General features: G+C 30.1%; 1 protein-coding gene across 1 annotated transcript; it reads left to right on the top strand.

Moving 5' to 3' along the window:
* Window positions 1-7,075: 7,075 nt before the first annotated feature.
* On the top strand, window positions 7,076-9,994 carry LOC146924115 (large ribosomal subunit protein uL10-like). Its single transcript, XM_085709141.1, has 5 exons — window positions 7,076-7,504; window positions 7,951-8,019; window positions 8,990-9,088; window positions 9,173-9,565; window positions 9,656-9,994. Exons 1-5 carry the CDS (start codon window positions 7,247-7,249, stop codon window positions 9,800-9,802), a joined length of 966 nt encoding a protein of 321 aa, XP_085565267.1. The 5' UTR covers window positions 7,076-7,246; the 3' UTR covers window positions 9,803-9,994.
* Window positions 9,995-12,170: the final 2,176 nt, after the last annotated feature.

Below are 12,170 nucleotides of genomic sequence, written 5' to 3'. Positions count from 1 at the left end.
ACAATTATAATAATATCATAAAAATAAATATAAATGATGAGATGAATGTCCAATGCAAGAATAAAAAGCGTAACAAAATCAATAATGAATTAGTCCAAGTGGTAATAGTTTTGGGTCCCTTTAAACATGTGGTCATGAGTTTGTTTCGTGGCCCATGCGTATGAGAGAGAAAAATTGACTGAAAGGGAAGAAAGTGGTTGAAATATATATATATATATATATATATATATATATATATATATATATATATATATATATATCAAAGTATATGTATGAGAAATAATAAATTTGGTGTTTGGCAAACCTGAAGTAGGAAAAATGTTAGATGAAAAGAAGGTTTGGAGTTTCTGCTTGTGCTCAAAATATGTAATTAACGAAAATTTATTTATTTATAGTTAACATTTGCATTAGAATATGCTGCTAAAAGATAACATAATAACTAATCGGACCTTTTTTATCAAAAAAAAAACTAGTCGAACCTTTTTTTATCAAAAAAAACTAATCGAACCTTTTTTATCCTCAAACATAAAAACTAATTGAATGATATAATGCTAAAAGATTAGTAATAACTAATTGAAGCTTCTTTTCCTAAAAATAAATAAACAAATTGGAGTCTTTTAATCATAAAATAAGATCGTATATGTAAACTTTGTTGAAAGAATTATGAGTAGTTTGTTGAGATATTTCTGCTACATAAAATATTAGAAATTCAATAAAAATTTAAAGAAAATATTGAGTGGATAAGATCAAAATGTTGTTGAGATATTTATGTTAAATAAAATATTGGTTTTTAAAAATAGAAAAAAATAATAAAAATATTGAGAATGAATGTGGAAGTGACATGTGGCCAAAAAAACCTTACTTTATATATATACTATTGATTGATTTAGAAATACTAACGACTGTGATTGGTTTGTTATTTAGAAACGACTGTGTGTTCCTATACACTATTGGGTTCACGGTGTCCGCTATATTGGCATGCACCAATTATGAATGGTGCCAATACCTATTGCTATAACGGCACACACCAATTATGAATGTCCGTTATACTGGGTTCACGCACAAAACAACATAAAAGATCAACATAAGCAAAAATACATATTGCTAAACTGCGGAACTGGTGAAATAATAATAATAATAATAATAATAAAATAATAATAATAATAATAATAATAATAATAATAATAATAATAATAATAATAATAATAATAATAATACAAAATAGGAATGGATGCCACAAACTCAATTATGAATTATGAATAAGAATGGAGAGAAGAGCGGTACTGTTGAATCGGAAAAAGAAAAAGAAAACAATAGTATAGGTGTTAGTTCAAGGACCTGAAACAGAAACAATAGTATAAATGTTAGTTCAAGGACCTGAAACTCGTAGGTGTTTGTAATGGATACCAGAAACAATAGTTCAAGGACCTGAAAGAAAGAAAAAAACAATCAGTAAACTCACTCGTAGATGTTAGTTCCATCTTATATTATATATATAAAAATAAAAATCTAAGCATAAGTAGAAGAAACGATAGTATAGGTGTTTGTCAAACATGAAGAAAAAAAAGCTTAGATCAAAAGAAGGTTTGAGTTTCGATTTCTGCTCAAAATATGTGATTTTGGTGATTAACAAAATCTCATTTATTTATAGTTAAAAAAAACAAACCGAAGCCTTTTTTTCCTCAATGAAAAAACTAATTGAATAATATGGTGCTAAAAGATTATATAATGTAACTAATTGAAACTTCTTTTCCTAAAAAAAAGAAGAAGAAAAAAGGAAGATTTAATGGATAATATTGAAAGTATTATATATAGTTTGTTGAGATATTTTGGCTACATAAAATATTAGAAATTAAATATAAAATTAAATAAAATATTTAGTGGATAAGATTAAAAGTTTGTTGAGATATTTATGTCAAATAAAATATAAAAAAATAATAAAAATATTGAGAATAAACGTGGAAGTGACACGTGGCATAAAAAACCTTACTTTATATATATACTAGTTTAGTCCTTGTTGTGGGTGGTTTTTTAAGGGGTTTTTGTTCGAGCCACACTTTTATGGCAACCGATTTCCCCTTTTGTAATTTTTTTTCTCCACCCGAGCTTATTAGTGCGTCTTGCACGGGCTCGTTGGTTAATAATATTTGCCATTTCAAAAAAAAAAAAACTAGTTTAGAGACCCGGCGTTGCCCGGGTTAGATATTAAATAAGTTTTATAAGTTTGTGTGCACGAATACACGTGTCAGTATATTAGATTGAATTTATTTAAATTTACAATTATAATAATATCATAAAAATAAATATAAATATTTCAAAAAAAAAATTAAAAATAAATATAAATGATGAGATGAATGTCCAATGCAAGAATAAAAAGAGTAACAAAATCAATAATGAATTAGTCCAAGTGGTAATAGTTTTGGGTCCTTTAAACATGGACTATTACTTTCCCACCCTATTGCCTTCTCCCGCGCCCTGTAAAATTTCTAAAAATGCCCTTGTGCATTTCGGATTTTAAAATTTGGATTCATGTTTACTATTTCGGATTTTATAATACGGACAATTCTTATGTATAATCAGCCATCACACTCTCTCACATTTCAATAGTTTTGAGTTTTCCTTTTAAAAACAACAAAAAACTAAGTAAAAAATGCTAAAAACATGTCAAATAAAATCATAAAAATATAAAAAAAATAGTACCACAAAATTCTAAAAATCAAATAAAACTAATGGAAATTTTTTTGGATTTTTCTGAGAATATGAAAAATTAATAAAAATGAAAAATGAGTCTAAACGATGGAATTTTGGATTTTGAGGGGCGGAGTCCCGTAAGAAGTCCCTTCTACGGGAGTCATGGTCCTTGAATTTTTTCTGATTTTCTGGGAATGTTTCAGAGCAATCCGATCAAGTAGTCCGAAAACCCGATTTTTGTTAAATAAAATATTGGTTTTTAAAAATAGAAAAAATAATAAAAATATTGAGAATGAATGTGGAAGTGACATGTGGCATAAAAAACCTTACTTTATATATATACTATTGATTGATTGATTGATGTGTAGTTTGTTGAGATAAAAAATACTGAGTGCATAAGATCAAAAGTTTGTTGAGATATTTATGTTAAATAAAATAGAAAAAATAATAAAAATATTGAGAATGAATGTGGAAGTGACATGTGGCATAAAAAACCTTACTTTATATATATACTATTGATTGATTGATTGATTGATGTGTAGTTTGTTGAGATAAAAAATACTGAGTGCATAAGATCAAAAGTTTGTTGAGATATTTATGTTAAATAAAATAGAAAAAATAATAAAAATATTGAGAATGAATGTGGAAGTGACATGTGGCATACAAAACCTTACTTTATATATATATACTATTGATACTATTGATTGATTGATTGATTGATTGATGTGTAGTTTGTTGAGATAAAAAATAATGAGTGCATAAGATCAAAAGTTTGTTGAGATATTTATGTTAAATAAAATAGAAAAAATAATAAAAATATTGAGAATGAATGTGGAAGTGACATGTGGCATAAAAAACCTTACTTTATATATATACAATTGATTGATTGATTGATTGATGTGTAGTTTGTTGAGATAAAAAATACTGAGTGCATAAGATCAAAAGTTTGTTGAGATATTTATGTTAAATAAAATAGAAAAAATAATAAAAATATTGAGAATGAATGTGGAAGTGACATGTGGCATAAAAAACCTTACTTTATATATATACTATTGATACTATTGATATACTATTGATTTTCTCATAGAATTTATGAAAATTATAATGGTATAACATGTTTTTGAGCTTTTAGTTTATGTTTTATAAGTTCATTTGATTAAAAGAGACTCATTTGGTAACCATCACTTTCTCACGAGCTTATAACTTATTTTACTAAATTATAATGGTTTTTGATAAGTTAATTCAAATAGCTTAGCTTATCATTCATTTATCTCAATTTTACCCTACAATCTTAATTGAAAAAACTTAAATATTCATTTTTTTTAAAGGACCATCAATATTAATTAAATATAGCATTTTTACATCATTTCATATTTATAATATACTTCAACCATTAATTTTATCAAACACTACCAATATGAACAATTAGTTTATCTGCTATCAACTATAAATTAGTTTATAAGTTATCCGCTGTAAATTAGTTTATCAATTATTAACTATTTTTTCATTGAATTGAGTCTAAATGTTGCCAAAAAGTATAATAATAATTATAATAAAGTATTTTTTTTGAAGGAAATAATTATAATAAAGTATTATCATTTCAGTTTGTTTACTCTTCTGAAGGTACGTGTCAACGCCGTAATTTTATGCAGTTTGTTTGGCTTTGTTGTGTGTGGATTCTATGGCACGAAAGAAATAATAGAATCTTCAAGAATAAGGAAGCGACATTCATCATTTGTTATAAAAAATAAAGATATATACTCTTTTAGGTGGATGAAGGTCGATAATTTTAATGTTAGCTTGAATTTTCATACATGGTGGTCAAACCCGTTTGTTTGTCTGGGTATCAGATAATCACTTTGTGTTTCGGCTCCCTTATGACTAGTTACCTTGTATACTTTTGACGTTTTTATTGGCACACCTTATGTTGATAAGAAGTCTTTTTGTTAGTAATATATTTCATTTTGCCTTGTTTAAAAAAATAAATAATAATAGTAATAAAATGAAATACATGTTACAACCAACTTTCCTAGCTTCTTCGTGCACTAATCCAATTTTCTTTCTCCGTTACTTTTTTACCTTTTCCATTCTAAGTAGCATGATAGCATTGCATTGCCCTGGTCTTATCCTGCCATCTCAACCAACCTTACAATTTTAGCACCATCTTCAGCCTGTTTTTTGGTAATTTCCTCCCCATACCTAAACCTAAACCAATTTTGACTATAAATACAATCACATTTCACATCACATAAGAAATTCACATTTGCCTCTTTCAAAAACCCTAGAGATCAGTGTGGAGCTTGCACGTATGCTCCTAATTATGGTGAAGTGAAACTTTCCATAATTATGTATAATGGTTTTTTCTGTGAACCATATAGTGTAAATGTAAACAACCAGTATGCTCCTAATTCAGTTTACTACACTTAATTAGTTGAGTTTGAGGCAAAGTAATTTGTGTTTGGAGTTTGGACTTACTTTCTCCGTAAATAAGTATGAAGTGAAAAAGTTCAACTTAATCTATAAATTTTTTGTTTCACTTCTTGTGAAAGACAAGAAATTCTACTTAAGTCATCTAATTAAGCATTTCTAGAAGGGTATAAATAATTTTGTGATTTCAAAAACATGTTTGACTGTAACAATCAATCACAAATTGGAGTACCTTTAATTACTTAAGTGTTCCACTAAAGCATATGGTTGGCTATTGAATACTGTACTAAGCATGGACAGTTGCCTGTTGTAGCTCCTAAATTTTATTCTTGTACATTGTTTTACATTCTCTTTTTGTTTATTTTCCATCTTTACTACCTAATATAATATATTTTGGTTTCAGTATTTTATTTTTTCTGGCTCAATTTGATGTTTTAATTTATTGTCAATATCATCATTCTAAATCTGAATTATGACAATTGCTGCATCTTATTTGTTCACTAGTCCTATTAATTTATAGAATTGTGTTTTATTAAAATTTGAGTAAGCTCCATGTTTATGTCTTCTCTCATCTAATGTGGATTCTTTAACACACACACCTCCCACACATGACTGGATATCTCAGGCGGGACTAGATTGGTTTGATAGCAGTGACATGATAAATGGTGATCAAATGAATCTTGATAGACTCTGATACCATATTAGAATTTAGATTATGCTTAATTAATTCAACTTTAACTTACAAACCCAGCTTGACGATTACAATCACCTATAGGCTCATGTTCATGCGAGTCTAGATTGGCATCTAGTAACTATTATTGGTTCATTAGCCCTAAGTGCATCACCATCAGCTTCCCAAGTCAAGCCTTCTTCTCATGTGACCAAATAATCTTCCAATATTCCATAATTATCCTCATTTTGTTGCAATCATTCATAACAATTATCAATATTGTTGAGGAGAATAGGATCAGTTAAATCACAACTATTAGTGAAGAACGTGACGAACAATTTTGTTAAACGGTGTCGTTTTCATTTTAAAATTCGTTTGTTGATTCATAGTTTTCATTAGTTTTGTTAAACATTAGTGAAGAACCGAATGAACATTTCTTAGAGAACTTTTTATTCAAGTATTTTTCCCCCTTTTTTTTAAATCATTCAAGTTTTTTCGTAGAAAATTCATTCTAGAATACTAGTTATCCACCACTTTTTTTTAATATAAAAACTTTAATGATATGTATTTGTAGAAAATGTCTTCTTCATGGCAAATGCATAAGCATAAAACTTGATGGGTTCCATATAGTCAAGTTCAGATTTATTTTTTTTATTTTCAAAAAGTGCCTTCTTCATGACAACTATATGAAAAACATAAGACATAAAACTTTAATAATGTTTATTTGTAGAATAGAAATGATATTTCAACAATCATTTTGTGACAATTTTTAGGATAGTTCTTTCTCATAATTACATTATCTTATAACTTTTTCTTTCTATTGCTTTAGTTTTTGTACATAAACCTACGTTTCTTTGTATATATTGGTTGTTTGTCCCATAAATGGTTGTTCAAATATCATTCCTCTTTAAAAAGAGAGATGTTATTTGAACAACCACTTTCGTCGGCAACTGGGACAACCTAAATATAAAAAAATATGAGTGTTGATACAAAAATTAAAGCAATAGAGAGAAAGTAAAACATAACGTAAGTATGAAAGCAAAGCAATCATTAAAATTGTCAAAAAATAATTTTTCAAATATAATTTCTCTTCTAGAAACTGCGCTTCAAATCTAAAAAATATAGGCACTTTTGGTACTTTTGCGGTGTTAAATAGCAAAAATAAAGATGAAATGAGCAATATTTTGGGCCTTAAAAAATAACCCACCACCCACAAACTCAAAACCCTAATTTTCTCTTCTTTCTCTCACCACTATATAAACATCTTCTCACTCTTTTCTCAATTCTAGGGTTTCCAAATTTTCCACACTCTCTCTCCCAAAAACCAACGAACCTCCACAAAACCAGAGGTTAAAGCGACGGCGCTGCTGCTGTCCGCCTTGACGTAAACCTTCGTCTTGGCCCTCAATTTTGCTCTCATCAAAACCCTAAGAAAAAAAAACTCAATCCTCATCATCAATGGCACCAAAACCAACCAAAGCCGAGAAGAAACAAGCTTACGACGTTAAGCTTTGCCAGCTTCTCGATGAATTCACTCAGATTCTGATTGTTAATGCTGATAACGTTGGATCTAACCAACTTCAGAATATTCGTGGTGGTTTACGTGGTGATTCGGTTGTTCTTATGGGGAAGAATACTATGATGAAGAGATCTGTGAGGATGCACGCTGAGAAAACTGGGAACAATGCGTTTCTTAACCTTATCCCTCTCCTTGTTGTAAGTTTTCCAATCTCTAGTTTTTGTTGATTTGATGATATTGAATGATTTTGATTGATTTTGAGATATATTTGATTAATTAAATTATGTTACGATTTTATTTTGTCAAGGGCTAATTTGTTATGATCAAAATTCTGATTTTTTAGTTATTGGTTATTATATTAGAATAGATTTTAAGTAGTTTTTATCTGAAATATGTTAAGGATTGCATAATGTTTTGTGAATCTTGAATGAATCATTGGTTAGTTCTGAATCGGTATTATTGAAAAATTTAGGATTTTAATTTAGGTTGTTTTTGGGATTATTAGTTATTTGATTTTTTTTTTATATTTGGTTATTATAATATTTATTGAAATTAATTGGTTGGTTATACTGGATTGAAATAACTATATTTATTTGAGATTTTTTTATAGATTTTAATAATAGTGCCATGTCCATTGAAACAGGGAAATGTGGGTTTGATTTTCACCAAAGGAGACCTCAAGGAGGTCAGTGAAGAGGTTGCCAAGTACAAGGTAAACTTACCTTTTTGTAATTGTCATGTAAAGCTTGGATATTAAGCGTACCATATGCAATGCTTTTAGTGTAATGCCACTCTTTTTCATTATGATTTTTTAATTTATATGACAGATTTGCTACTTGTAGTATTTAAGTGTGTTTGGGTGGATGTTTGTTGGAATGAATTTGATGGAGTTTTAGTTTGCAAAATATGATTCATGATTTGCTTAAAATTGATTTTGATATAAAAGTAATTTGTGATAATGGGTTTTCTTGATAAACTGGTGGTGAAGTAAAAACTAAGTTAAGTTCTTCATACTCTTAAGGGCCTGCCTGGATTGACTTATTTGAATATATTGACATTAGTTTTGAAAAACTGTTTGGGAGAACTTATGAAAACAATTTATGACAATTTTTTTTATCAACATTTTGTCGGCTTATTTTCATATGTTCTTCAATATAGGTTGTTTAAACAGCTTTTAGTATTTATGGAAACTGTTTAACCCTATGTTATCTTTTTCTATGAAAGTAGCTTATATAAGCTTTTGCATAAGTGCTGATCATGATAAGTGCTTCTGCTCTATGCTGTGCCCGAAATGTTATTTTTTTACTACTGCTAGTAAAGCAACTTAAATATTCATGGTCAAAGTCAACTTATGACTCCCAAACACATGTTGGTCTCCACAGGATCTAAACAAGCACAAATTCTATTACTTTCAATAAATTATATGGTTGGCTATTTAATTTATATCTAATGCAGGGGCAGTGGGTCCAAAGTTTTGCTCCTAATTTTTATTCCTACAAATTGTTTCAATTGAATTTTGAATTTTAATCTTTGAAACCCTGGTTATTCTATTTTTTTGTTCCTTGGTTGTCAATATGCTCATTGTGAATGCTGTTATATTTTAGTATGATGAATAACAATTCAACATCTTATATGCTAACTATTCCTATTAATTTCATGATATTTCCTTTCAATTGGAATAGGTTGGAGCTCCTGCTCGTGTTGGTTTGGTTGCTCCAATTGATGTTGTTGTCCCTCCTGGCAACACAGGGCTTGACCCCTCCCAGACCTCTTTCTTCCAGGTGTGTCATCTTGTTCCATTGGTATATGAGTATTACTGTAATGGATTTTATACTCAATACTGATATTTAACTTTGAAATTTTAGGTGCTCAACATTCCCACAAAGATTAACAAGGGTACTGTGGAATTCATTACCCCTGTTGAACTCATCAAGAAGGGAGACAAGGTTGGCTCTTCTGAAGCTGCACTGCTTGCCAAGCTAGGCATCAGGCCCTTTTCATATGGACTTGTGGTCCTCTCTGTGTATGACAATGGCTCCGTGTTTAGCCCTGAGGTTCTGGATCTTACTAAGGATGACCTTGTTGCGAAGTTTGCCATTGGTGTCTCAATGGTTACTTCACTTTCTTTGGCCATCTCTTATCCAACACTCGCTGCTGCACCTCACATGTTCGTGAATGCATACAAGAATGTTCTTGCTGTTGCTGTCGCAACCGAGTATTCTTTCCCTGAGGCTGACAAGGTTAAGGAGTTCTTGAAGGTATTGACTTATCTTGGACTCTTAAATGATCGTACACTTAGAATATTCACTAGTTCCTTATTTCTTACTCCTTAATCTTGTATAATGCAGGACCCAAGCAAGTTTGCTGTAGCTGCTGTTGCTGCCCCAGCCGATGCTTCTGCTGCTGCGCCTGCTGCTGCACCTGCTGCTGCCAATGAGGAGCCCGAAGAAGAATCTGATGAGGACATTGGTTTCGGTCTTTTTGGTGATGACTAGATCTAGCAAAATTTACCATCAAGTATTTTGGTTTGTTAGATTTGCTGAACCATCATTTGTTCGATCTTGAAGTTATTTAGTTTTACTTAATTCCTATTTTGTATTTTCCATTATGACTCCTTTTGGTGATGTTATTTATAATTTTTGTTAACTTTATATTTGAATGACAATTGAACCCGGAACTTGTGCCTACTCTATCTATAATCTGCTATGTTATATTTTGATGTTCAAATATACAATTAAAGTAGAATTACTCTATTAACTCAGGGTAAACTATAATTTTTAACTTTATAAAGCCAAAACCTGTAGTTTTTTATCAAATTTTTTTCATCTTCCGCTTGGAAGATAAGTTTTGTAAAATTTTTGGTTGTCCGTCATTGTCTGTCAATTTGGTCACGTACCTACTGTTAACCTTTGGGTAGAGTAAGCAGACCCGTTTGATGTTGTGCCCTGGTTCTCTATCTCTGTTGACTTGTTTCTGCGGTTACTACTTGGTCTTGTTTGGATTGCGTTTGTGTCGAGTTGTTTGTTGAAAAAAATTCTGTTGACAGAAAGGAAGAAAAACTTTGTTCACATTTAGTTAAAATGATTCTAATCTGATATTGTTGTTGTATGCTCCGACTCCTTGTTTACTACCATGTTTTAAAAATAGGTATATTACAACTTACAAGTAATCTTTGTTTTTAGTTTTTACTGAATGGCTCACTCTAATGCACCCCTACCTCATGCTTTTGCCTCACGTGATAACATCTGCTGTAGATGCTGTATGTTCATATGTTCATCTTCTTACCCCTCACGCTCAAATCCTAAAACATGTTGTTCACATCAGATTAACACTACTTCACATTGAAACAGTAGGATCTTTTCATATTTTTCCTGATAATAACCATCTTAACATGATCTTCAAGTGAAATCAAAAGGGTGTGTTACAATTTCATCGTGTAAAACAAAATTTGGAACCATTGGCTTAAAGAAGAGGCTTGGTGATGATGAACAACTTCAAAACAAAATTGAAAACTTGGCATGAGTAAGGGTATAAAAACCTTCTTATTAGATAACTTTTCCAATATATTTTAAACAAATTAAAGTGAATAGTTATTTTTGGAAACAAATTAAAGTGAATAGTTATTTTTGTAAGGAAACATGTTAATTTAGATATTATCACTTCATAAAATTATATATAGGCATATTTGCAGAGATTAAAAAAGTAGGGATGGCCATGATCACACCTATGTGACACGCCTTGCCTACGCCCTTGCAAGTTTTTTTTTAATATCAAAGGTTAATATTTATACGGTTTTGTTAGAAGACACTCATGAAGGTGTCTTTTAGCAATCCACATCTCAAGGTGTGATTATCAACTTTTTAGTTATAACTTGTTAAAAGACACTTTAATAAAAATTAGTTGGTGTCTTTTAACAAATGCATATAGGATAACTTGCTAAAAGACACCTTCATCAAGAAGGATATCATCTAGCAAAACCCATATTTATACATGTACGTTAACATTACGCCCCTGCATGTAATGTATATATTTCACTGAAGAATCAATGATTCATTATCTTCTTTGAGAGAAAAAAAAGTTAGGACTCAATTTTGTTATGGAAAAGTAACAATTCAACCTATGGCGAGTAATAATCTATGGCCAATTCTACGTCTTCAAGGTATGACGTAGTCTGAACTATTCCTGTTCCTACATGACAATGAATTTAAGGGACACTTTGATCTCTAGCGATAATTATAAAGAGACATAGATTTAGACATTTTCATAACTCGCTAATCACATTATGAATTAGTGTAGGTGCTTCAAGTGCTACTACGCATGGAAATGGTGCCACCCCATCTTTGCAAATGTGGGGAAAAATGTCATTTGTTCATATTGTAGACTTGGATAAATCTAGACATATATTTCTGTTGTAATTTTTGAGATCATTTTTATTTCAAAAGTATTTTTGTGTTAAGTGATTTGACCACGTGAAACTATTAAACTCAAATATTAACTTGCTTACTTGTTAAAGAGTTATGTGGCCTTTATTAACGTCTATAATATATATTATGTACATGCTTTAAAGTAGGAACGGTCACTAACTCATCAAGTAACATGTTATCCTTATTTTTCTCTTTAGAAAAAAACGGTCATGACTATATATTCTTGCAATTAGTAACACAAGATAATAAGAAAACACACGTACTCCTCAAATAGAAAAAAAAATTGTTTTCTTCTCCTCGATTTTACCTCCTGAGATAAACATCAGCCTGATAAATTTGTGATTCTTGTTGTTATGTTACCTCCATAACTGGGAGAATAACCTGTTGAATACTTGGGAGTTTGTGCACATTGAGGCGGATAAATTCCAAGGACAGTCCT

Source organism: Medicago sativa, chromosome 5, assembly GCF_051527215.1.
Source record: "Medicago sativa cultivar Bolivia chromosome 5, Bolivia_mono, whole genome shotgun sequence".
NCBI classification, from domain to species: domain Eukaryota; kingdom Viridiplantae; phylum Streptophyta; class Magnoliopsida; order Fabales; family Fabaceae; genus Medicago; species Medicago sativa.
This window is presented reverse-complemented; position numbering and strand designations above follow the sequence as displayed.